This window comes from Podarcis pityusensis (assembly GCF_964106645.2).
Source record: "Podarcis pityusensis genome assembly, chromosome: 3".
Lineage (NCBI taxonomy): Eukaryota > Metazoa > Chordata > Lepidosauria > Squamata > Lacertidae > Podarcis > Podarcis pityusensis.
The window spans coordinates 44,433,059-44,460,457 of record NC_138026.1 but is presented as its reverse complement, the minus strand read 5'-3'; the positions used below and the strand labels follow the sequence as shown (position 1 = coordinate 44,460,457).

The 27,399-nt window shown below is 41.4% G+C and overlaps 1 protein-coding gene across 3 annotated transcripts in view; it reads left to right on the top strand.

The window, feature by feature from the left end:
• The window catches only part of EPHA7 (EPH receptor A7), a 158,874-nt gene extending 142,486 nt beyond the window's left edge, over nucleotides 1–16,388 (top strand). For all 3 annotated transcript variants that reach the window (XM_080997531.1, XM_080997533.1, XM_080997532.1), the window contains exons 12-17: nucleotides 159–220; nucleotides 1,745–1,954; nucleotides 4,600–4,749; nucleotides 10,979–11,172; nucleotides 13,185–13,340; nucleotides 13,910–16,388. In XM_080997531.1, the coding sequence (XP_080853657.1) occupies nucleotides 159–220; nucleotides 1,745–1,954; nucleotides 4,600–4,749; nucleotides 10,979–11,172; nucleotides 13,185–13,340; nucleotides 13,910–14,024 (887 nt within the window). In that variant the 3' untranslated portion in view covers nucleotides 14,025–16,388. The remainder of the gene's footprint in view (nucleotides 1–158; nucleotides 221–1,744; nucleotides 1,955–4,599; nucleotides 4,750–10,978; nucleotides 11,173–13,184; nucleotides 13,341–13,909) is intronic.
• The last annotated feature ends 11,011 nt before the right edge of the window (nucleotides 16,389–27,399 follow it).

The following is a 27,399-nucleotide window of genomic DNA, read 5'->3' as shown; positions in this document are numbered from 1 at the left end:
CTCAGTAACAGTTTTGGAAGCTTCAGGAGCACTCATGCCTCAACTATTCAGCCCTTCAAAGGAACAACATATGTTTTATCAGGAGTGGAGGGAACCACTCTGCTCAGATTATGATTCCTTTAAACAAAATGTGCCCCCCTTTCTTCTTTCTTTTTTAGGGAAACCAGTCATGATTGTAATAGAATACATGGAGAATGGAGCTCTGGATGCATTTCTCAGGGTGAGTGAATGCTAGAGGGAAACATACATAGCACTTCAAAAATAAAATATATATGCTACCAATTTAGCATAATAAAACATTTTCAGTGTAAAATGAGAACATGCCAAACATTAAGAGATCTCTGAATGGTCTCTGAAAAATCAGATTAGAAATTAGAAGACCAGACGGGATCAAACGAAAACATTTTTGGCCATCTAAGTGATCCAATGTGAGACAGATATTGTGGTTTTGATTACCATCATCGAAAGGGACCTGAAGCCATATTGTGGGAACACAAGCTTCAAAATCATATTTGTATCTTTTCAACATTGTAGAAAAGAAAGAGTCCTTAAATTAAGTGCAGCAGTAATTCAGAAACGAAGGAAGCATTTCCTCCCCCAAGTCCCAAGAGAGATTTTACAACTTTTTGTGACTGTTTACCATTTATGGTAGACAACTTGCTAAACACTACGAAGTCCAAAAAGGAAAGTACATATAACTGTTAGCATCATTAAGCTAAATATGCTGCATGGATCCCAAAGTATAATATTGGTAATCATGGGCATAGGCGGGGGGGGGGGCAGCTGCCCTCCCCTAGAGGGAATACCATATTTTTCGCTCTATAGGACGCACCCGACCATAGGACATACCTTGTTTTAGAGGGGGAGAACAAGAAAAAAAATTCTCCCCCCCTCTGCTCAGTACCCCTTCAGTGAAGCGGCAGGAGAAATGGAGCCCCTTCCATTTCTCCTCCCGCTTCGCTGAAGGGGCACTGCGCAGAGAGGGAAAGTTGTGCAGCGCCTCTCCAGGCTTCAGGAGGGAGCACTCCCTCTGCGCTTCGGAGGCTTCGCGTTGCTATTGCTGAAGCCAAGGAGCCTGCATTCGCTCCATAAGACGCACACACACTTCCCCTTAATTTTTGGAGGGGAAAAAGTGTGTCTTATAGAGCGAAAAATACGGTACTTAACTAACTGACCAATCACATCAGTTCTGCCACCCCTAACAAAAATCTTGGCTACGCCCATGATTGGTATCATAATGTTTCTTCCCATACTCGCAACAGCTACTTTCCTATGATGTAGTTCACACTTTAGGAGCATGGATGCCAACATAAATGTCATGTAATATATACTCTTGCCCTCAAAATACATTTTTACATAAAGCTAAGGACCAGTATATTCATAGCTCTCATGGAGTAACCCATTCCTCTACCCTTTGGAAAAGGTTTAATGAAAATCAGGATTTACACATATATATTCATATACTAATAGGGTTTCTCTTATGATTGATCTGCTGCTAGGGTGGGAGGTGGGGGTTGACGGACTGCACATGTGAAGCCCAGAGCGACACTTCATGTCTTACATGTGGGCTGTGGGAGGCAAGTCATGCATGAGATGGAGGCACTAATGACATATTACATGTGGAATTTGCAGACACGGGGCTGTGGGAGGCCTGGCCTTAAAGCACCAGGATTTTAACAATGTTTTTATCCTTCCCTCTCAGCTGCTCTAAGACACATTTCTCTGCTTCTTTCTTTTACTTCAGAAACATGATGGGCAATTTACAGTAATTCAGCTGGTGGGGATGTTGAGAGGAATTGCTGCTGGAATGAGATACTTGGCTGATATGGGATACGTGCACAGGGACTTAGCAGCACGCAACATTCTGGTCAACAGCAATCTTGTTTGCAAAGTGTCAGACTTTGGCCTCTCCAGAGTTATAGAAGATGACCCAGAAGCTGTCTACACTACAACAGTGAGTTGCACATTAAACGAAAAAGAGCACAGTTCGCTCAAGCCTATTGTTGCCCATTCCCTACTCCCTTGAGTGGTGAGAATTTCCAAGGGCTGTGCCCCACAAGTGAAGTGACCTTTAGATGAAAAAACACTGGTGACCTGTGACATTTTTGCATTATTTGTCTTATTTCCAAAAACAAGTGTAGAGCACAGGTCGAGGCAGGTGGCATGCACATTCTTACAAGACGGTAGCACCACTATCCCACATCAGATCTTCAGGGGTGCCCTTATCCAATTCTCTGTTCTTCCTTCTTACCTCCTGTTTTTGTTTCTCACACACAAACTTCTTTAGAGAAGTAGGTATCTGACTCCTCCAAGATCTGATTGCTTTCCAGTATAAAAGTCTTTATTTGCCAGACATTAGCTCCCATTGACGAAACATCATCATTCCAGTATCCTGGGCTAGTAACAAGCAGGGTCTCTTAACAAAGGAATTGCCAGCCAATCATAGCAATTTTATTAACTGTGAGAGTTAATATTAAGAGTAATAATGCAATAGAACTCCATGCAAACCTCAGTAGAAATGGGGGGCAGAGACTGGGATTGAGGGGGCAAGCCAGGAGCACGTGGTAAAGATGGCACAACTAAAATAAAATGTGAATCCCATCTCACTAATTTCAAAAGATCAAGAATCCCATTAATCTCAAACTCCTTGAAAAATAGCTTTCTCTTGAGTTCAGCAGGTGGCCACCCTCCTTTGATACACACCTGTTCTACCAGTATACATTTTCCAATCCACACACATTGAAAGTTCTCTTTCATGTGAGACCAGTGCTGAAAAGTGGCAGCATGGAATATTGGTGGGAGCTACGGATAACAGGTTGCAGTTGGGAGACTATTCTGCCACCGTCCACACCAATGCTCATTACCAAGACAGACCAAAATGTACCTGTTAGGAACAAGGGCAGAGTCAACTGTTAATGCCAGGCGTGGGAAAGCTTTTTCATGAGGGCTACATTCCCTCATGAAAAAAATTCCAGTGGCCAGCTGTCAGTAATAACAGAGGACAAGGCCAAAGCATTCACATCCTCCACCCATCCACTAAACCGTCTCTTCTGTCCTGCTTCTGATTCCCCCTGCCCTCCCCATGCAGCACTTAAGAGTTTAAAACATGCTCCTATTGGCACAAATGAAAGCCTAAGTGCTGCTTTGGGGTGACTTTCACATGTGTTGCAGCTCATGGGGAGGTGGGAGTTAGGCTTCCCTCCACAGATGCAAACCTCTCCCCCCCCCAAAAAAAAAGATTCCATGCTGCATAGCATTTCTGCTTTTAAAAGCTTGCATTGGTACCAGTGAAAGTGTTTCATATTTAAGTATAATTGCTGCAGGTATTGCAGCACAAAGGGAGGGTTACTCCTAGCACCTAACCACCCCTCCCTTGCTGGCAGAAATGCAAGCTTTTTAAAAGCTTAAATGCTATGGGGCAGGGTGAAGAGAGGAGGCTGTGTGTTGGATGGAGAGGCCTTAAAGGCAACATTTAGTCCATGGGCCAGAGGCTTCTCACCAATGGGTTTAACTAATCAAGTAAACATGTTAGCACATGCAGCGGTGGACCTAGCCACTCAGGCACCTGGGGAGCAGGGGGAGCCACCCAGGGGGAGTGATCAGCACCCATTGGGGGCAATTGACATCCAGGGGGGTGGTGTAGCAATCTGCCCAGAAGGGAATTTGTCATACACACCCCCTCAGGGATGACACCCGGCCACCGATCTTCCTACGCCCCTGAGCACATGCTAACAGCAGCTCTAACTATGCAATTTGGGACAATTGACTTGAAATATTTCCTGTTAATAATCCTAAACTGTCTCAGAGTAAAGGTGCCAGTAAAAAAAGGAGGGAGTGAAAATTCATGCTCATTAGCAAGCTCATTACAATACAACAGGTGTGGTAAGTCAGGTGTCCTCCACAATAATTTCCATCAACACTGACCATTCTGGCATGATGGCAGTTGGAGCTGAAGAACATCTGGAGTGCCACAGGTTCCCCTACCCTAAAATACAGTACCTGTGGAGCTTTCACCAGTGCTCAAGGAAGGTGCGTATTAATGTCATCAGCCCACAGGTGCAATGATTGCTGCTGTCCTCTGCCAAATGCTGGATTATGGCATCTGCACACCGCTCTCCCAGCCCAGTCCTCTAATGGATGTTTGTATATTCTCTTGAGCTCCCTGAATGATGGAAAACCAACATGTTAAGAAGGAGAAAGTGCATATTTAATTGTGGAGGTTCTCAGTACATTACAAACTAGTGTATCAGGAAGATGTCAAGAATAAGAAAAAGTTTCTTCCTGGTATTCTAGTTTTCCATGTATAATAAACATTTATATCTAGTTATATTTAACTATGTCATCCTTGCAATGATCTGAAGTTGTGCAGCCCAGTAGTAGCTGCTCTGTATATCGTATAGGTTGACTCTGTAGGAGGGAGGAATGGCTATAATCTGTGAGATGATGCAAGATTTAAAGAAGCACAGGCATAATTTACTTCCTTAGTTTTAATTTTCTTTTGTGATTGCAAGAAGATCTAACAAGCTGCCTGTCAGCTAATGCTTTCATAAATAGATGCTGTTACTGTAAGTTTGTTTCAGAAACTTTCTTTATCCATAGGGTGGGAAAATACCAGTAAGATGGACAGCTCCTGAGGCCATACAGTACCGCAAGTTTACATCAGCAAGTGACGTATGGAGTTATGGAATAGTAATGTGGGAAGTCATGTCTTATGGAGAGAGGCCATACTGGGATATGTCAAATCAAGATGTAAGTTCCAAAAATGCATGTTCTGTTTCTTATAATGCACAGTGCTGGATAATAGAATTTGCAAATGATATATGGATTAGGGTTTTCTCTCTAGCAACATACCCAAAGACTTGACTAATATTTATATTATAAAAGGGAAATAGAAACTTATTTTGGAAAGGTATAAATTTATTAGCACTAGCCAGCTAGTGGGAAGCCAGCTCAAGGGTGCACTGGAGTTTGACCACTTCCTCCTCCAAATCCACTCCGGAGTGTGTGTGAGGAAGGGGCAATTATTCTGTCCAGCAAATAGAAATGCTTGCGCTGACAGAACAATTGCATTAACGTGATGCTGAATTCCACATATTGTTTTAATTATCTTTTTAGCTACATCTATATTATTTTATCATAAATACTGGTGCTAGCTGTTTCATTATTTTATAGTTCATTAATAGGGCATAGCAAGCAGCATACACAGAAAGAGACTACATAGCACATAACTTGTAGGCAAATAGCACAATCCTGCACGTCTACTCTGAAGTAAGACCCATTGAGTTCACAGGTAAGTGTGTAAAGGACTGAGCCAAAAGCTGGGATAAGGATCAGTTATGATCTTCAGGCTTTTCCAGCCATTGTTGCCTGTCACTCTTGGTGTTTGAAGACCTCTGAAAGGAAGTTGGCAAGGACATGCAAGGGCACTTTGGATCCTAGACAGTTTTGGGGTTTTTGTTAAAGCCCACAAATTCTGTAACTTTCAATAACACCATTACAAAACCCCCAAAACACTACCCCATTAATCATCCTCTTCTAAAACTTAGAGAGAGGGAGTAATGAATAACTATTCATCCATAATAGCTGATTTCTTCTCAACATTTTACAACTGAACCTTTATTCCATGTTGTCTTCAATGAAAATAATATAATCCTACAATGAGAAAACAAACCCTTTTCATAACACTATATGCATCCTCCTTCTAGGTAGGACTTAGGCTGTCACTTTTTTCCCTTACAAAACAGGAAAAATGAAAACATGTAGTCATCTCCACACCCTTGAGCTTGGCCTCAGGCTTGTTTACACAGGTGCAGATTGAGGGCTTGTTTACATGGCACCCAATCTACCCCTTACAAGAGCATTGTAGAGCAGATTCTTGTGTGCGGAAGTTCCCTGTGACTAACCCTTTTGAAGAGGATTATTCCTTGAACAGGGTAGCCATTTTCACAAGCAAGCGGGGAGGAGACTTGGCTTTACCAGGCTTTAATTTTGAGCACAAAGGTGCATGGATGTGGAACAGAGCTATATATAAATTAGTTCTTTATTTGGACACAAAATATTTCTTCAAATCAATAGACGGTACAGTTTGGCCTAAGTTACAAACTTACTTACAATTGTCATCTGAGCTTCTAGTGAGAATGCTACCTCCGGGAGCATCCCCAAGCTGTTCTTTTGGCAGGAATGCAACTCCATTCAGAACAGGCCATCTCCCTGACTCCTAGACCCTGGTGCTGCCCACTATTCCTGCCTCCAGCTAGTAGGAATTCAGTCTCAGTTTATAAGCCCTTATACAGCTCAACACCCCCAGTACTGGTCCAACATCTAAAGAGATTCTCCCTGTTCCCTTGATGACTTCTCCCAGTGCCTTCATATAAATGTTAAAAGGTATGAGAGACAAGATAGAACTCTTGCTGAAATCCTCAGGTACATGAGAGGTTAAATGCATGGCTGACCACAAGCTGTGACATTGATTCAACAAGCAAGACACCTCCCTTTGAAGAGAACACGGCAAGCACAGCTGTTTGTATGTCCCAAGACTGGACAGACGAATGGGCATATTCCTCTGTGTGGGCTGGCTCTGTGAAGTTTGTCTGCACCACTGCTGGCATCTCCATGTCCAAAGAGATGGAGGTGAAGTTAGGGCTGCTTAAGCATCATACTAAATCTCTAAATCTGCTCTGCAGGGTAAAGAGACACTGCCCCGTCCCCTGAAACAGCAGGCAGGGGAAGGAGAGGGGGACAAGTAGAATGCTTGTGCCAAGGTAGGGTTGGCATAGCACAAATGTGCTGGTGATGCTAATATGGTGCTCCTCCCAGGGCATTTCCACCATGCCAACCTCGCCACTGCTGCATCCCTCTTCCTCTCCATCCCAGTATGCTGCAGTGACTCAGCTGAACAGAAGTCAAAGGAGCAGTGCAGCCCTACCACATGGCCTACTGCTGTGAAAAACAAAGGACTAAGGAGAATTTCTCAATACAGGGAGGCCAATATTTGATGCAATGTGTGCTCTTTCCCTTAGTATAGTACTATTAGCTATTCTGGTTTCAAGTTTACTGCTATTTTATAAAATATGGGAATCAAACTGCAGATACCAAGTGAAGTTTCATTTTGTCATAGAAATAAGTGTGTGTAAATAAATGATGAGGAAAATAATGTTATTTCCCTGTTGTTGTTTTTTTAAGAATGATCGACATCAGAGAGTACTTTTTTGGTGCGTTTTTTTTCTAATCTACCATATAAAATCTAAATGATGAGTCAGTTTGGCAGAGAGCAAAGTTGTTAATATTTGACAGGTCTCAGTGTCAGAGATTTCATGGACTGTCAAAATATGGGCAAACAAGTCCTTGGGGCAGGGAGAGAGAAATATTTACATTCCCTCGACACCCAGTCGGGTTTCATTCTTTTTGACACCTTCCTTCTGTACTAGATTCAAACATAAAAGGTGTCTGACAGGAATATAAGATGCCTCAAAGGCAAAGCTTACCTATCTTTCAAAAAAGACATAAGGAAAGAACTGTTAGGAGAAGGGAAAGCAACAGACAAAATCAGTATTTTCATACTTCTTGCTGAAATTTTGCATTGGGCTTAATGTATGGGCTCAACTTGTAAATAGGTAAACAGAGCAAATTGTCTGACAGTGAGAACAACGTACCAGTTTTATTCTAGTTAGCATTTAATTTATTTAATTTAATTTATTTCCTGCTCAGCTGAAATGAGGTTTTCAGTGCAATCTTGCACATGTCTGTTCAGAAGTAAGTCCCATTCACTTCAATAGGGCTTACTTCCAGGCAAGTGCATTCAAGAATGCAGCTTAAATATTTTAAGCCTGGTATGATGGGATGGGATGAGGATGTGTTGAACTACTGCTCTACAAACTAAGCAAATCAGAAAAGAAATGAAAAGCAAGCACAAGGGATTGTTGTGACATAGAATAATAGAATTGTGGACCCCAAGAATCATCTAGTCCAACCCCCTGCAATGCAGGACTCTCAGCTAAAGCATCCATGACAGATGGCCATCCAACCTCTGTTTAAAACCCCCAAGGAAGGAGCGTCTACCACCTTCCAAGGGTTCCACTGTCAAGCAGATCTTACCATGAGAAAGTTCTTCCTGATGTTTAGTCAGAATCTCCTTCCTTGTAACTTGAAGCCATTGGTTCACGTCCTACACTCCAGAGCAGGCGAGGCAAGTGGTACCTAAATAAAGGATGTAGTATTCTCATTAATTTAGACTAAAGCTACACTTTTACAATCAGGTTTCACACAATCATGTTAACTGCATTTTGTGTCATTTGTATTCACCAGTACAGTATGTAAAGTGGAGTACGTCAGATGAGAGGGACTAATTTATTTAATCTGGTTTCGTATGGCAAGACAAAGATGGGTTGGAACCTATTTCTCTACTGAAATAGCTAGTGTTCTTATCCAGTTTACATGGCTATAAATTCATTTAAATATATATTCACTACTTAAAATAGAGTATGTGCTGGAACTAAGTCAAATAATGTGAAAAATTGACCTCATACCATTTGTTGTTGTGGTGGTTTTAGTGCATCTTGTCGGTCCCCATCATTATGCTTTGACTTTAAAACTTAGAATCACTTACCTTATTTCTCTCATTCAGAATGGTCTTAAACAAAAAATAATTGAATTTCTGGTTTTATTTGTTCAGCGTTCATGTGTAAAAGAAGTATAAGCTTTTTCTTTTATCTTTTAAAAAAGGTGAACCATTAACTTTTGCTGTTAGTCATTTCTCAACACCATGGAATTTTCTACAATCAAGAAAATATATTTGCCATCATGCCTGCTAATGCATATTTTGTTGCACTTTCTTCTTTCATTGCTTTGCTTTTGCTTTCTAGGTGATATGTTCTGCCATGGTCATGTTTTGGATTTCTAGATCAATTGACGGCAATCAGTCAAATAATTGTGTTCCAATTACTGTGAGAGATCGACAAGGCGTGTCATATTTGTATTTCTCTCATCTCTAATTCCTTTGGAAATTCTGTGGAGTACTCACATTTTATTAATAAGTGTCTGAGTTGAATTTTCATCATAAACACATTTTTAGTTCGAAGAGCTTAATTACTGCATCATCATTTTGTATAATTACATGCACATACAGAGAGAGAGAGAGAGAGAGAGACTGACTTTCCACATGTATACCTTACACAGTTCTGAACTCTGCAAATTTCAGATTTGAAAAAATTCAGATTTGAAAAATTTGATGTTTAGCCCAAGCTAAACATCAGAGCTCCAGGTATCTCTGCGTGCTTTATCCACATTCACCCATTACCATGCATAATAGAGTTACAGAATAAGAAAACACAAAAATACAGCCATTGAAATGCCTGTGGCCTGAGAATGAACACGTTAGATAACATTAAGGATATTATTTGAAGTAAAGCTGCAACCACAAAAGTGGTTTGTGACCTTTCAGTTTGAATGTGGAGTACCCTCCAACTTTGCAAGTGTATGAGAGCTCTGGATTCAGCTGTAGGTTTCCACTCAGAAGAGGGAAGGTGATATTGACTATTTTCTTCTCTCCCTGGCAGCTACCACAGCTTCCAAAACAATCTCTTCTAGAGGACCCACAATCTATTAAAAATTTTTTTTGCAGGTGGGGAGGTGCTGGTGTCTGCAGCTGAGGGAGAATCACACACATACAATTTCTTTCCCCCTCTTATGTGAGTGGATGCTTCCTTTGGCACAAAAGTGATAGGAGTGCTAAGTGACAATCACCCCGTGTTTTCAAACATTTACAATATTTGCAGCCTGCATCCAATTGATTTTGGCTTCCTTTGTTCATATATATGTCATTGATGCCTGTGTATATGGCATTACACATTGTTATACTTTTCTGCAGTGCACTGGGAGATTTTGAAAATTTTTGGAGTTTACTTTTCATTCTTTAAAATCCTCCTTCAATTCACATTCCGACATGCGTATATAATATATATTGAACAAAAGCTTTGAATTCTCACCAGCTTTTATTTATCATGACAGCTTTGTATCCTAGGGTTAACCCCAGAAGAAAGCCCCAAGGTTGGCTTTCTCTGTGGACTGCTGCAAAGGAGAGAGCCTGTGCTACTTACTCCTGAGGAACAAGCACTCTTCCTTAGCAATTCTAACACAGTTATGTCTGTCGGTATTTGAAATACCCACCCCACCCTGAAACAATATTTTAACGCTTTATATAACTTTTTTTTTAATCAGCTCGTTGCTTCCCATCATGGTTTCTTATCCTGTCCTAGGGGCATTTAGCAGTTTCCTATAATTATTTCCCCCTCCCTCTTTTACTTAAACCTCAAATGAGTTTTGCTAGAAAATCAAGCAGTGGGTGTAACTCTTCCTACAGACATTAACTGCCCTGCACCATATCACAACATGCCGCATTTTCTTATTAATAATGGACTTTCCTTCTCCTGATTCATTAAGATATTACCCAGCCAAGCTATGCTTATACATGTCACATTGCATTCAGATCCAGTTGTGCCCACTGTAAGGGTGAATATTAAGGGAAAGTGCTTTTTTAGAAAGTACCTTTTATGTACAGTGATTTCCAGATACTTTTCTTGCATAGCATGCACCGATGCCTAAACCTCTGTTCATTTAAATGCTGTGTGTATTCCTGGAGGAGAAATGAAGGGAGGGGGAGCTTTTGGGCAAATGCTGTTGCCTTCAAAGAGCATCTCCATGTATCAATTTATCAGCTGCACCCTTGGTGAATTTAATTGCTGTTTCCTGCTGCTGATTTGACTAGGTAATGCAACCATGTTCTCAGCATACACCACAGAATAATCTGTTTAATAAGCATGGAAAATAAAAACAAGTTTATTATACAGCAACATGAATGCATGTGTCAAAACAACAGGCTCTGTTTGAAAGATACATTTCATAAAGCTTTGATTGCTTAATTTGGCTGCTTGATTCTTCATGGGCCGTAAAAAATTCAAAACAACGTTGTTTTGTCTTTTAGGTTATAAAAGCAATTGAAGAAGGCTATCGCTTGCCAGCACCCATGGACTGCCCAGCAGGCCTTCACCAGCTGATGCTAGATTGCTGGCAGAAAGAGCGTGCGGAAAGGCCAAAGTTTGAGCAAATAGTGGGCATTCTGGACAAGATGATTCGGAACCCAAACAGCTTGAAAACCCCTCTGGGAACCTGTAGCAGGTAAGTGACTGGTGCTGTTTCTAAGTCGTAGGCCAGATTTTTAGGCTGTATTTCTTCATTCAGTTCAGCTGCTGTTATCCGCTGCAGGGTGTACAGAAACATCCCTTGTTCAGGCTGCCTTTACAAAGATAAACCAGCAGATACTCTAGACTGTGCTGTGTGTTGCTTGTCATAAAACTAGCAGGAACTGAACAGAGGAACCTGAACAGCTTCCATGTTTTGAAAGAAGCAGAAAGGCCACTGTATGATTTGAATTTCCCTGATTTGCCACAGTTTGTTTACTAAAAAGGTTTTAGCACAAAGCAGCTTCCAACAAAATTGCTGTAAAATAATTTACAAAATTATTTGGGACACAGGTGGCGCTGTGGGTTAAACCACTGAGCCTAGGACTTGCCGATCAGAAGGTCGGCGGGTCGAATCCCTGCGACGGAGTGAGCTCCCGTTGCTCGGTCCCTGCTCCTGCCAACCTAGCAGTTCGAAAGCACGAAGTGCAAGTAGATAAATAGGTACCGCTCTGGCGGGAAGGTAAACAGCATTTCCGTGCGCTGCTCTGGTTCGCCAGAAGCGGCTTTGTCATGCTGACCTGGAAGCTGTCTGCAGACAAACGCCGGCTCCCTCGGCCAATAAAGCGAGATGAGCGCCGCAACCCCAGAGTCGGTCACGACTGGACCTAATGGTCAGGGGTCCCTTTACCTTTACCTAATTTACAAAAACATGAAGTTTTAACTGCTGCTCTTTACTCTTTTATTGTTGCTCTCTTGATAGAAATATGCAGCAGCTACAAAGGCCTAGACTCAGCCATATGAAATGTATTTATTCATTTACTGTATTTAGAGCCCATTCTTCACCAAATGATCCAAGGCCAAAAATTCAACAAAAAAATTAAGAGATACTTAACAATATTTTTAAAATATTGTGTGTGGGTGTGTATGTACATACACTACACACAAGCACTAGATGCTGTATTGGCTATATTTTACTCCATGTTAATTTTTGTCAAATCCAAAAATACCCACTTAAAACCACAATGTATAATCTTCAAAATTCCAGCATATTTCTACTGAAGTAAATGGAGCTGTTCTTTGGTTTGCATATTATAATTATTTAAAATTGTATTGCACGTTTCTGTATTTGGAAGGAAGTCTCTCTGTGCTCAGTGAGGCTTACTCCCACATAAGTGTGCATTCTAGAAGGAAGGTTTTCTGGGTGTCAGGTGGGCACAAGCTACACAGGGATTACAATTTTACCTATAACAATTTGGGTCATGCAAAAAGGCTATCAGAATCAGCACAGGTTGTACAGCCAAAATGAGTTGATATCACAGGGATAAAAGAAAACCTGCTTCTTGGTGTCTCTTTTCCCAGACATCACATTCTAAAGAACCTCAGCAAGAAACAAAGCCAGCCTTCAGAGAAGCTATTTAGCTAGACCCAGTGCCAGAAGTCAGATCATAGTTGCCACATTTCTCTGTCTTTTCTTCCCTTTGACCAATCTTCATTTGATCACAAAATGTTTGGAGTGAGGCTTTTCTCTTGTGTGAATTTTTATAGAGTCAAATATCCATTGTGTGTATAAGACATAGCACACTAATTCAAATAAGAGACAATAATACAAGCAAACCTTAGTTCCCAAACGCCTCTGTTATCGTACGTTTTGGCTCCCAAATGCCGAAAACCCGAACAGCCGACGCAGCTTCTGCTTGAGTGCAAGAAGCTCTTGCAACGAATCGGAAGCCATGCCTTGGTTGTCGAATGTTTTGGAAGTTGAACGGTCTTCCGGAATGGATTACGTTCGACAACCAAGGTATGACAGTAACCCTAGTAGATAACTAGTGAAAAAGAAGGGGGACTGTTTCTGGAACTGAACAATGTGGACAAAGCCTTATGTGCTTGTTGTGCCTTTTAACCCAATTGGATATGATTTGTTCCTATTCCTATCAGGCAATATAAATGCTCTCTAGTGTTGTAATTTCTCTTAAAATATAATAACTTTCTGTTTCCCTTCCGATCTAGGCCAATCAGTCCTCTTCTGGACCAGAATACACCTGATTTCACTACATTTTGTTCTGTAGGAGAATGGTTGCAAGCCATCAAGATGGAAAGATATAAGGATAACTTTTCAGCTGCAGGTTACAATAACCTTGAGACAGTAGCCAGGATGACTATTGAGTAAGTGATTTGATTTTCATGTGATTATGATGGCTGATGTTTTAAATAGGTGTTACCACAATAGCTTTCACCATGGCCCAAGCTATCATCATTTCCTCAACAAGTCTGGAATGAGTAGAGACATTTTTTCCCCTAGAGGTCCTTTCCCTACCACCACTATCAGTTCACACAAATTGCTCTAATTATTAAAACACGTTGTTTAAAAATAAAGGAAAGGTAGGTGCACGAAAGAGGAGCCAATAAGAACCCTAAAAACATATTGTAGCAGAGCCAACCTGCATAAAAACTTCCATCATCCCAAACAATTTTATATTGATTTTATATATTTTTATTAGAATTGGAAATTGCTCACTGCTTAGATACTCTATGATTAAGTGGTATATAAATTCATAAAATAAACCAATATAAACCATAAAACCACCACCAGAAAAATCAGACCTAGGCATACTGACATCCCGGATGTACAAAATATCATTCAGTTCTGTGAATTGTGCTAATGTTTCTTTTTTGTCCTCATACACTGAGAGTCAAATGCCTAACCTTGAACCTTTCTCTTCCCTTTCCACCAGCGATATTATGAGCTTAGGCATCACGTTGGTTGGCCATCAAAAGAAAATCATGAGCAGCATTCAGACTATGAGAGCACAAATGTTACATTTGCATGGCACTGGCATCCAAGTGTGATAAATGCTTCTCCCTTACGAGGGAGGTGACAGACTTGAGAGAACAGTGCCGGCCTTCGATCTACAAGAAGTGCTGCTAGAAGACACATGGTTTTCTGGGTCCTTCCTGCAGACCACAGAAGGCCCACAAGAAGCACCTACAGACTTGAACTCCTAAGTGCCACCAGAAACTTACTTAAAAAGGGAATATGGATCCACTGATGGCAGCAATGAAAGCAGTGACAATAAACAAAGTACTACCTGAAACACCTACGAACACCTTGAACTCTCTAACCTCCTTTTTATCTAATGGACTTTTTAAATTGTACATAAGGGATTTTGAAAAAGAAAGAATATATTTGTCAGATAAAAATCATATTATTGCTAAAGTCAACAAAATATTTTCCTTAAACCTTTCATTTCAAACTTTTTTCCCCAAAAAAAGAGAAAAAAAAGGAATCAGTTGTGTTGCTTTGTCATATAAGCCTTCTTTTAATGTAACATTTATATCTTTGGACCTTCTTAGTGCTAAGCATATGACACATTATTACACTGGGGACTTTTGAAAGATTGTATGAATTTCTACAGACACAAGAGGTGTAACTGAGAAATGTGGATCTGACCGCTGGGTTGGGTGAAATGGAGTTGCGGGGTAGGGTTTGCTTTATGAAGTTTACTTCGGTCTGTTAATTCCGCACCACATTTATGTGGTTTGCTAATTGGCAGGAAATCAGGAAGGGAAAAAAAAGACATTGCCAAGAGTTCTGATATTTTTGAAAATAATTTTGTATGATAAATCACATGGTCTCTTTAAACAGGAAATGAATACAATGGAGAACCTAGCAATAATGTTCCCTTAAAATGCCCAGGCACTTTAAAAGAAAAGGCTTGAAAGATGACTTTAGGAAGTTGCCTGGGTTAAATATAAGCTGTACATCTGCAACTTTAAACTTGTTAAGACCTCTTTTGCTGAATAATTGATTGTAGTAGGTGTGTCAAAACAAAAACAAAACAAAACAAAACAGGTACAGTACTGTAGTGTTGCCTAGCCTTTTAATCAGAGCACATTGGTGTCTATTGCTGTTGTTTCTTTCTTTAATTTTTCAATATTCCACATTAGAAGGTCTAGGAAAAATAACTGGCATATGGTTAATATGAGATTAAGTTGAATGTAGTCCCTCCTGCAAAAATAAACATCTGGGGGTGCAATCCAGAGAACAGAAGGCATACCTACATCCCACTGAACTCAGCATTTAATTGAGACTAATTTTTACTGGTTTCAATTGGGACTTAGTCTCAAAAAGATGTTACCACATTCTGTATGGAGTCCCAGCAATTTCAATGGGGCCCAAGTGCAGCTAACATTCTCTGGATTGCACTCCTCCAGTGTAAGCCCTAATACAAGTGAATGAGAGGTGAACAGCAGCTGAGGCTTGCACAGGAGATGTTCCTATCAGATGGTGCCTTTGGATTTTCTATTAGAACCGCTGAGTGTAAGGCAAGTGGCAGTTCGAAAATTTTCAAGCTTTTTTTTTTTTTTACAAGCTGCTCTATACATACACAAAAACAGTCATTTGAGATTTCTGACTGAAAAGTAGCTGTTGAATGAGAGAACTCTTTTAGGAAAAAAAACCAGTTTTAATTTAATATATGCGTACTTGAGTTGAATGAAATGTAGAACTACCATAAGCAATAACAGTGTGTTGCAGGAATATATACAAAACAGGTGATAAAATGCTGTCAAAAAAAATATCATGAAAATCACGAGCTACCCCAGCAGTGAATAGCTGTACTTCCAAAGAGAACTGGGCTGCTCCCGTTGGTTTTCATAGAGAAAGATCCCAGGGATCAGTCATAAATTAAGTCTTGTTTGATAATGTGGGCATCCACACAAAAAAGTATAACCCTGTAAATGTTCCTTTGTAAAACTTGTACATTTTATTTATACTGTCTTGTTTTGTACACACATTTCTGTGCGGTGAGCTCTGAATACATTGAAAATGCACTATATTTTTCTATTTTACTTACAGAGCATCACAAAAAAAAGAAAATGTTTTTCAGTGCTACATAATGTGTTTTCCCACATTTAGGACCAAAGATAGCTACAGAAAACTTAAATAGATCATTTACCCCTCCCCCCGCCCTAATCTTCCACTTTTAGTTCACTGTACAGTGTTATATTTGTCATTTTATTTATTTGTTTGGTTAGAAAAAAAATCACTTTGATTATACTATTTTTTTTTCTTATTTCCCCTTTGTTAAAGAAATCTGTAAAAAAAATGAGAGAAACAAAACAACCAATCTTTGAATTAACATAATCTCATTACATAGACACTTCCATTTGTAATCTTTGTAATAGACTGTAAATATATTTTTGGAAATATAACAGTGTGCATAAGGGTTATTTTTCATTGTCTGTCTATAGCAGTCACAACACACCATAGTAAAATGGCAAAAGTGTAATCCCCCCTTGATATTTGGAAAGTACAGGCGAATTCATTAATTTCATTTTAAGTTATGAGTTCGATAGAAATGGTTATCTTTAGCTACAGAGGTGATTCCAGCCCCTCACCAATTTGTAAAAGTGCAAAGATCTCTTAAGGCGATGTATCAAACTTTTCATTATGCAGACTTATCGCCCTATCTAAAACATGTTTACTTGGATTTAAGTACTATTGATTCCAATGGCCTTACTTCATGGTATGCTTAAGATAGGCTAATGTATGAGCCAGGCAGGGCCTAGACACACAGAAGCAAGCTTTTCTACATGCATCCCTGGCTGCATGAGAAAGCTCATGGAAACAGATGTTCTGGGTACATTCCTTAAGCATAAAAAGACTTATCTGGGTAACAGTTAAATGTTCAGGTGCATGTGATATTTTTATCCCACCATCCCCCGTCCCCAAGAAGTGGCTTACAGGATTCTCCCCAAACCCATTTTATTGTCACCTCAGTCCTGTGAGGTAGCTTAGGCTGATTCAGAGAGACTGGCCCAAGATCATCCAGCAAGTCAACACCAAGTGGGAATATTAAACCAGGCAGGAATAGAGGACATGGTATCATCCCAAACAGGTGATTTTGCTAGTGTTGACAGCAAGATAATGGAGCATTTCATCCACTGCTCTTCTCATGCATAGTTGGACAAGCACCAACGGCTGTAGCTCTTAATCTGATGGAATTTGCTTGCAACACTTACATTGACTTTCATTGCTGTTTGCTTGTGCTGTTAACTTCTAAATGTACATCCATAGTTATCTCCTCATCATCTCATTCAGAGCTTTAGGAGCTGTGTTTGTTTTTGTATAAGCAAATCACGTGGGCTCAGCTTGGTGAATATAACTACATTTACTCACTATTAAGATATACACAAGTTTGAATGTTATTGCGTATTGCAAAACTTTATCTTTCTGAACCAGTGATCAGAAGTAAATGCAAGCAAATGCAAGTAAATGGGACAAACTTCTGCATGCACTCAACTTTCCAATGGGTGTAATGAACAGAGGTCCCAGAACTGGATCACTGTACAAACCCTCATCACCCAAACAAATGACCAGCCACTTGTTGTTCGGCTCTATGTACATAATGTGCTTCTGGATGCTGGGAAGTGTGGGAGGTCATAATTATCAAATGGTCTAAAATGAAGCATTCCCTTTTCTAAATAATTGTGATAATGGATTAGGTAAAGGTAAAGGTACCCCTGACCATTAGGTCCAGTCGTGGCTGACTCTGGGGTTGCGGCGCTCATCTCACTTTCCTGGCCGAGGGAACTGGCATACAGCATGTGGCCAGCATGACTGAGCCGCTTCTGGCGAACCAGAGCAGCGCACGGAAATGCCATTTTCCTTTCCGCCGGAGCAGTACCTATTTATCTACTTGCACTTTGACATGCTTTCGAACTGCTAGGTTGGCAGGAGCAGGGACCAAGCAATGGGAGCTCACCCCGTCGCGGGGATTCGAACCGCCGACCTTCTGATCGGCAAGCCCTAGGCTCTGTGGTTTAATCCACAGCACCACCTGCGTCCCAATAATGCATTACTTCAGTTTAAAATCTCAGTAAAGTATTTGTGGTGGAGTTTCCTAAAATGTCTAACAGATGCATGTGACAATTCCAATGATATTCAAAGGGGGCGGGGTCCTCCATTTTAATTTGGTAAGGTTAAGAGCACTTCTGTGCACACAAAGATTCCTCCATATTTAATGTGAGCTTTAGAGCTCAAGGGATGGCATAAAACAAAAAAATTAATTTGTATGTCACCTTTCCATCATTAAAACCATGCTCAAGGTGGCTTACAACATGAAAAAATTACATAATTATAAAAGTAGTCGTAAACAATAAATAAAACATATCCAAAAGTACACAGCCTACTTAAACCATTTCCACACTTAAATAATAGTATTGGCCTGTTTGTGTTGGAAAATGTAATGTTGAAAAGGTTCTTACTACTGGGTCTATTCCCTCACACACAGCATAAAAAGGGATTTGTGCACACAATCTATCAGAAGTGAAAGTCTTAACATTCACTCTTAAACCATATTTACTGATTTCATCAGAATCCTTTTCATCTTCCAGGGTGTAGTATCTTATGATACAGCCCTCTGCATGTCTGCTCAGAAGTAAGTCCCATTGGGTTCCATGGGATTTGACTCCCAGGTAAGTGAGCACAGAATTTGGATTAGCCTCACAACAAGTCATTTGAGAATGGGTAGGATGACAGCTAGAAATTTCTTAAATCTACCTTTTGCATCTATTGATTTATTTAAAACTTTTCTATACCACCCTTCGGTTCAAAAGTGCAGAGTACAATAACTTTTCATAATCATGAGGATTAAAACCAGAGGTGGTTGTTTGTTTGTTTTGCGGGCTGGCGGAACAATTATATCATAGAATCATAGAGTTGGAAGAGACCACAAGGGCCATCGAGTCCAACCCCCTGCCAAGCAGGAAACACCATCAGAGCACTCCTTACTGTGCAATTTCTGCATGCGACTGATTGGCTTGATGGACAGATTCTACAGGCATATGGAGTATTTGACCCCTCTGTCCACTCCAGGAGGCACTTACTAAAACTATTAGAGCATGATTTTATGATAGCCTTTCTCCAATCTGGTGCCACCCAGAGGTTCTTGGATTCCAGTTGCCATTATCCCTAACAACTGATGAGACTAATGGGGAACTAGAATCCAACAATCTCTGGAGGGCACTAAGTTGGGGAAGGCTAAGGTTATGAGCTACCCTGAGATGGTGGGATATTTCACACAATGTCAGCCTCATCCCCGAGTACCTGGACTTTGGCAGATGTCTAGCCTGGGGCTTGCCTAACCCTTGGCCCTCCAGATGTAGTTAGATTAAATTACTATCAACCTATCTAGCATGGCCAAAATTTGGATGGTAACAGGTTAGCCAACGCAGCCAGGGATGAAATACATGTGGTCCTTCAGTTGTTTGAGGCTCCCATCAAACCCAGCCAACACAGTAACGGGTGATGGGAGTTACAGTCCAATGACATCTGGAGGACCAAGAGTTCCCCTTTCTGCTCTAATCAAAAGTTGAAAGGAAGCCACAAGAAATGTTCTGTCAGCTGCTGTCAAACCATAAGTATGGGTGGTAAAGAGGGCACTTCCAGGGAAATTAAATATATCAATGGGAACATAGGAGAGGCAGCAGTCTTTCAGGTTACAGTTTAAAGGTTTACAGGTCAAAACCTAGTTGAATTGAGCCCATCAAACAATAGTGAGCCAGTACAGAAAGCCAGAGCAGTGTAATATACAACCTGTGGCCTAGCCTTGGCAGGACCAGAGCCATAGCATTCAGTTAACAGTTCATGGTTCCAGACTCTCCAAGTGTCGCTATTTTCCAGGGAAAGTACTGGATTTAGAGAAGCCATCCCAGTTTCTGATTTAATCCCAGAATGTCCCACTTTTCCTTAGGACATCCCTATTTTCATCGGAAAAACGCTGGAGGGTATGGAGTTATATGACACCTAAGCCAAGAAGATAAATAACTATACAACCTTTAAAAGACATCAGAAGGCTGCCCTGTATAGAGAAGTTTTTTTAAAAAAAATTAATGTTTTATTATGTTTGTATGTGTTGGGAGCTGCCTAGAGTGGCTGGAGCAACCCAGTCAGATGGGCAGGGTACAAATAATTGCTGTTATTGTTAATACTTCTTCTTCTTCTTCTTCTTCTTCTTCTTCTTCTTCTTCTTATTACTATTATGCAGTCAGAGATTCCTATTTTCATTGAGAAAATGTTGGAGGATATGTGGTTCTGAATTACCATGACAGGCAGCCCCACAAAGATTATATTCCAGTAGTCTAGCTTCAGGTTTATGAAGGTATTAATGACAATACCAAGGTGTGAGTCTGAGAGAAAAAACCTGCAGCTTGAGTCAATGACTTTATTCCAGTCATGTTGGAAAACAAATGTGCAAGAAGAAGCAGCAGCTTGAAGCCTTTAGTACTTTGGGGGAGAGGCAGGGACAGGTCAACACTGATATAAGAACACCAAATGGAACAAAATATTTATAGCCCCATCAGACATTTAGGATCTCAGTGTCTGAAAGATTTCATCACATGCACGCTTGACTGCTAGGCAGTTTAATTGGATGCAGGAAGGAAAGAAACAATATATGGTTTATGGCAAAACCTTCAATATCTTTCAATTTTTTAAAGCAAAAGTAATTGCCTTTGAAGAAGTGGCTTTCAGTAATTCACCAACATGAGTTGCAAACCCACCCCACCCCCCAAAAATAAGCATGCCTCAATCCCATGGAAATCAATCACATAAATTCCATTGGTGTATGGAGGACTAAAATGCACTTAATGGTTTATGGGCTGCATCCACTATTATCCAACAGGCCCAGTGGTAGTTTTCAAATGTCTCATGGAAGTGTAATGGAAATAATAGCTCTGGAGAGGCTGGAGTGCCCAGACTATTCATACATTGTGTCAAGTACTACTTCAGTTTTTTCATAGACAAGGAACAAAGAGCAACCAACTTGGCAGCGTACTAGTAAAGCAAGTCACAGGACTCAATCTTTATTTTTCTGTAATTTTTTCTTGGCTTTTTCAAGCCAAGTCACCCAGTGTTGCTCTTGGCTGGCTATTACTTTTTGTTAACGTCCACACACACAAACACACAGCCCTGGGACATTCTTTTCCTATGTGCCTGATTGCCTATATTTTTCACCAAGCACATTCGCGATCACTCCTGTAATATAAATAAATACATGAACAATGAGGGCATTTAATCAACCTACTGCAGAAGTCGTTCCCTTTATTGCATCGGTGGGGCTATTGCATGAGCTGCCATTGATCCAGTAAAGGTAATTGGTTCACTTCAAAAATGCACGTCTACATGCCATTTGCAACATGTCAAAGGCTACCATCCAATGGGACTTAGCATTTGAATAGAAAGTTGCCTGTACAGGATCATCTCCCTTCCTGGGAATTTATTCACCACTATCAGCACCTACATGTGCAATGCACACACAGCAGGAACCTCCTACATATAGCATGGTGTGGTTCATTAATGTGATCTATCATTACTTAAGTATTACAGTTATTTAAAGGTGGTACACATTGTGTACACTGAATATGTGCAGAGGAAAGAGAATGGCTGCCTGTGTGTCCTGGCCCTGGCCCACATTATATGCACACAGCGTAATTCCTAAATAAGCCTCTGCTTTCTAAATGTACATTCAACTAGGGATCCTCCTTTTTAGTATGGCTTGGAAGTGCACAGGCTTTTTAAGAAGTTGTTCTGAATATGTACAGGGAGTGTCCCCCCCAGTGGGTGTAATCTTACTCCAGTTTATTTGTTTGTGAAGTGTGCACACTGTCAACTGAATTTGTGAATTATCTCCAGAGGAAAGAATTGTCTCTGAGCTAGCATCTGAAGATATTAATATGTCCTGATTAATCTTTGATGGCTCATTCACTTTTGGAAGTCATCGCTTGATGTCATGATCAGCTGGTAACAAACATGCCCATGGAAACCATCTCCTTAAAAGGTTTAAGGATTTTCATATTTCAACATGTATGCATACACTGACTATGGAATAACATGCAGTGTCCCAACTGGGCACTGACCCAAGCGAGCCTGTTCAGCTTCAGCAAGGTGACTACATAATATGCATTCAGACCATGCATTGGGACTTACATGCTGGATTTGTGTGTACGTACGCTGTATATACCAGCAGTGAACAGCAAATTGAGCAAGATTATGAATTCCAGTATGGGCACATGCTGTCACCCACACTAAATCAAACTACAGTGAGTTTATGTTAACTTTCATAGAATCACAGAATTGTGAGTTGGAAGGGACACCAAGGGTCATCTAGTCCAACCTCCTGCAATGCACACATGACAAATGGCCATCCAACCTCTGCTTATAAACCTCCGAGGAAGGAAAGTTCACCACTTCCCAAGGGACTCTGTTCCACTATCAAACAGTAGTCAGACTCTCCTTTCTTATAACTTGAAGCCATTGGTTCAGGTCCTAGCCTCCAGAGCAGGAGAAAACATGCTTGCTCTATCTTCCATGTGGCAGCCCTTCAGATATTTGAAGTTGGCTGTCATATCTCCTCTTAGTCTCTTCTTTACCAGGCTAGACATACCCAACTCCCTGAACCATTCCTTATAAGGCTTGGTTTCCAGAACATCTTGGTTGCCCCCCTCTACACACATTCCAGCTTGTCAACAGCCTTCTTAAATCGTGGTGCCCAGAATTGGACATAGTACTCTAGGTGTGGTCTGACCAATACAGAATAATGTGGTACTATGACTTCCCTTGTAGACGCTAGGCTTCTGTTGATGCAGCCTAGAATAGCATTAGCTTTTTTTGCTGCTACATTACACTGTTGACTCAAGTTAAGCATGTCGTTTACTAAGACCCTGAGATCCTTTTCACATGTACTATTGGCAATCCAGGTGTTCCCCGCTCTATTTTTTACATTTGTACAGCTGGTTCTTCCTGACCTTTCACAGCAGTGTTGTCAGTTGTTATAGGTTACCTGGACTGTTCAGTCTCCCAAACTGAGGGGAAACCTGACTGAGGTTTTCAGGACAATGGCTGCCACAAGTTGCTGTGCACTTTACAGATTGACAATGGGCTATGCTGGGCCCAGATCAGGGAGCTTTGTATAAGGATATCATCATAGAAAATTATGCAAAATAGTTAGTTTAGGATTTCTGCTGTGCAAGCTGGACCTTATTGCCTGGATGGAATGAGGGAGAAAGCTGTGGGTGCCGGACTCTCTGGGATTTCCAGGTGACAAGCCTGACCTTGTTGCCTACCTGAAATGAGGGGCCAAGCCTTGGGTGCCAAACGCTCAAGGTTCAGATGAAATGCAGACTCCTGGCCCCAGTTCAGTGGACTTTATACTCTGACAAGGAGCCAGGAACTTAGTGGCAGGGCTAGTCTTGCATACTTCTTTACTAAAATGACAAAGGAACTGAAAACTGCTGTCCACGGTGCTCCTGGCTGTTGATTGGATGTTGATTGGAAAAGTCCAAACAAAAGAAAACCTACAGAGAGACTCTAAAATGATCCAGCAGAAGTCAGCTTCCTCAGCAAGGGAGTGCGAAGAAGGGAGAAAGAGCCTTGCCTTCCCCACTCTCAGTCAAGTCCAGCCGAGCAATAGCCTCTCCCAGGCCATGACTTTAGCAGCTGGGAAGTGAGAAGAGGATTTGAGGGTTTGTTTGTTTTTTAAAAAATATTAAGTTGTGTGTCTCTGTTTCTCAATTTGATCTTTTTACATGCTTTTGAATACCGTATATTGTGGTATTTTACACATTGTGACTTGCAGTTATAGTTTAGTAATTTTTTAATTGTAATTGATAAGAGTGAATTTCTGTTTCATTATTATTTGCTGATGTGTTCAAAGTTAATATCATTGCGCACTATTATATTCTATTGGATTATTGAATATTACTTTATTTGATAGAAGTTGTTTCCATTTTAAAATTATTTTTTGTATTGATTATTATAAGGTGCGTGATCTTTGCTGTATATTTTTTTGCTGCAAACTGCCTTGTGTATAGTAATATAGAAAGGCGGTCTACAAATTAAAAGTGAAATGAAATGATAAATGGCATGAAGAAAAGGGTTGCATCCTGTGGCAATGGGGATAATGACTGGCCTCAGTGGCATAGCTAGCCACTTAGGTGCCTGGTGTGTTGCGTGTGTCCTGCAGCCGGGGGTGGGGCAAGCCAACCACGGGGGTGGGGGGTGCTGAGTGGAGCCTCTCCGCAGCATCCCCCTCAGCTGTAGGGTAGCTGAGGGAGAGGCGATGGGCAGACCAGTGGCGTAGCGTGGGGGGTGCCAGGGGGGCCGGCCACACCGGGCGCAACATGGGCGGGGGGCGCGCTCGCACTAGCAGCTCTCTGCCCCTACTAAAATCCACGGGTTAGGGAGCCCGCGCTCGCTCGGCTTGGCGAGGAGGTCGCGGAAGGGGGAGAGCGAAGCCTTCTGCCGCGGGCAAAAAAAGGAGAGGAAGCCGGGTGGGCGGGCGGGCGGGCTGGCTGGTGGGGGTCTGGCTGCGCCTGCTGCCGCCGGTGCAGGGCAAGGCAAGCAGAGCGAGGAGGAGAGAGAGGGGAAGGGGGGGGGAAGCAGCTAGGAAACGCTGCGGTGTGGAGGAGGAATCAATTAAGGAGAGAAAGCGAAAAGCCTTGGAGAAAGGGAAAAAAGGAAAGAAAAGAGGCAGCTCCAGGAGAGCGCGGGGGAAAGAGAAGCCTCGCTGCTGCTGCTGCTTGGGAGAGTAAATTACTGTACTTGCCTTGCCCCGGGTTAGGGGGCGCAAATTATTTGCCTTGCCCCGGGTTAGGGGGCGCAAATTACTTGCCTTGCCCCGGGTGCTGATAACCCACGCTACGCCGCTGGGGCAAACACAAGCTCCACACTGCCGTTTCAGGCAGTGCCGAGCCTGCAGGCGCCCAAGCCACCACGTCACTCCCAGAAGAGACGCGTGGCTCAGGCATGCTGCAGGCCCCGCAGTAAGTGCCGACCCCTGCGGTGTGGTGCACAATGCTAGCCACATTTCGTTGTGTTTGTTGACTGAACTAAAAAGTTTCGTGAGCCCAACTTTATTATTTATTTTTTTAAAACCTCATATTTTTGTTATTTTGTCACACCCCTCAGTGATGACACCCGGGGCAGCCACGCCCACCGCACCCCCCTTCCTCCGCCACCGACTGGCCTCTCAGTGGGCTTCATGGTTGTGCTGATATGCGGACCTAGGTGCCTCACACACATTCTGATCCATGCAACACACTAGCACACAACATGGGCTATAACATTTTGCATACAGAATGGCTGGTACTGAAGCACACGTCACAGTTTAAGAATATATTTCTAAAAAAAAACCCAGACTTGATCAGAAATTAGCAACAGCATGACTACTCTGGCGAACTTAACATTAACTGAAGAGTGGTAAATCTGGGCAGTTGCATACTTTTGGATCAAGGAGTCATAAAAAGCCAGCCAACAATTACATTCAAGCAAGAATGGTTATTTACCTTGTGCAGTCTTGCATTCAGTTAGGAATATAAGCACTTGTAATGACATTTCCCTTGGAAAACAATGGTTTGGCCAATTCCTTTCATAATGAGTCTGATGAAATTTGGAAGCGTTTGCAGAAATCCAAAGCATACAGAGTAAGTGAATTAGATGAAACCCAAAGAAAAATGCCCAACCTCAGTCCTCAGTAGTAAAATTGTGTAATGACCACAATTAGATGAATGGAATAAGAAATCTGAATCCTGAAACAGAATGCTACCTTAAATTGCTGGGTGGCTAATGCCACGTTTCACACAGACAGAAACAAATGAGACTTGATGCTGTGTTGTTGTCAATAAAACCTGACTAGGGATGGGAAAATCTGTCATATTTGGTACCTCACTTTTCTAATCTGAAATTCAGTTCTCTTTTTCGCGGCAGCAACTTGAACTTTTTTAAAAAAAGCTCCTCATAAAAATTCTCATCATTGAGCAGGTTTCTCCTAATAAACACATTTTTGGATGCAGGGCTGACTAATATGCACAATTCTGCAAGCAATTTCCTTTAATAACATGCATTTTTGTGTTATTTTCACTAGTAAATCTATGTGTGTGCGCGCGCGCGTGTGTGCATTCCCAAGTATATCAATTTTTGGCTGGAGAACTGCCTTGCAAAATTCAGAAAAGAGCAATTTTTGAAGGTTTACATATTGGTTCAAGCAGTGCAAACTAGGTTGTTTCTCAATAAAATGCAAACAAAATCAAATACCCCTTCACAGGGCAGTATTCAGACACACACACAGAGTGAGAAAAAGCACTTGCTTGTTATTTCTTGTTGGCTCCAAGTGGCTTGGCTTTGCTTTGCCTGAGCAAACATGATTTTGGAGGCAAGAAATGGGAAGGAAAGGGCTAAGCACACCTCCACTGTTCTTTGCTGATTCTCTGCTCTAAATCTCCTGTCCCAGAAACATCACACACACACACACACACACACACACACACACAGACACACACCAGAACTGAGTTAAATGTATCCCAGAACAGATTGCAGCCTGCTGGGTTTTTGAAATGCAAGAACAAATCTAAAATGATGAATTCGAGACGAGAGTTTGCACCTAACTTAGGCACTCTGAAGCCTGTCATAACTGAAGAGGCAAAACTGAAAATGCTTCACATCCTGCAAGCACCAGTTGAGCATTTAGCACAAATAAATGCACGCTGTCTAAAAGTGAAGGGCACTCTCGGAGAGGTTATGAGATGATGAGACCTTGTAGCCAATGTCACCAAAAGCCTTAAAAAGCTGAAAAGCGAACACATTTCCCACTTAGTAACAGACATGAGTAAGAATTGATATAGTCTGCAGGAGACAGAAAGAGAATGTGAAAGTATCTCTAACGTTGACAGGATGTTCCATTGCAGAATTTTAACAAGGGTTTCTAACGCAAGGGGGGAGAAACCTTTTCCCCTTGTAGGCATCTTTCCAGAGATCTATGCCAGTGCTGGGTAGGGACAGAGGCAAAATCAAGCATGGCAATGGATGCAAAGCTTATAGTCATGCAGAAGGCAACATTTCACCCACCCCAAATCCAAATATTTCTATGCTTGACTACCCCATACCAGCAACATCCACACACCTCTCTATCCAAGCAAGCAAAAGGCATTATCAAGGAGACCTTCTAGCCAAACTAAAGCACTCAAGGGAGGTTCAGAAGAGGCTGGTCAGAAAGTCCTTGGCTTACAGACCACTGTTCTAAAGCTGTTCAAAAAGTTTCTGTGGGATTCGATAGGGGAAAGGGAGAGGAAGGGAGGCGTTAAATAAAGCACCATTGTAAATAAAATATGGCTAATAACTTATATAAGTGAAGCTGATTTGGTATTATGATTTTATTCCTCATGCCAG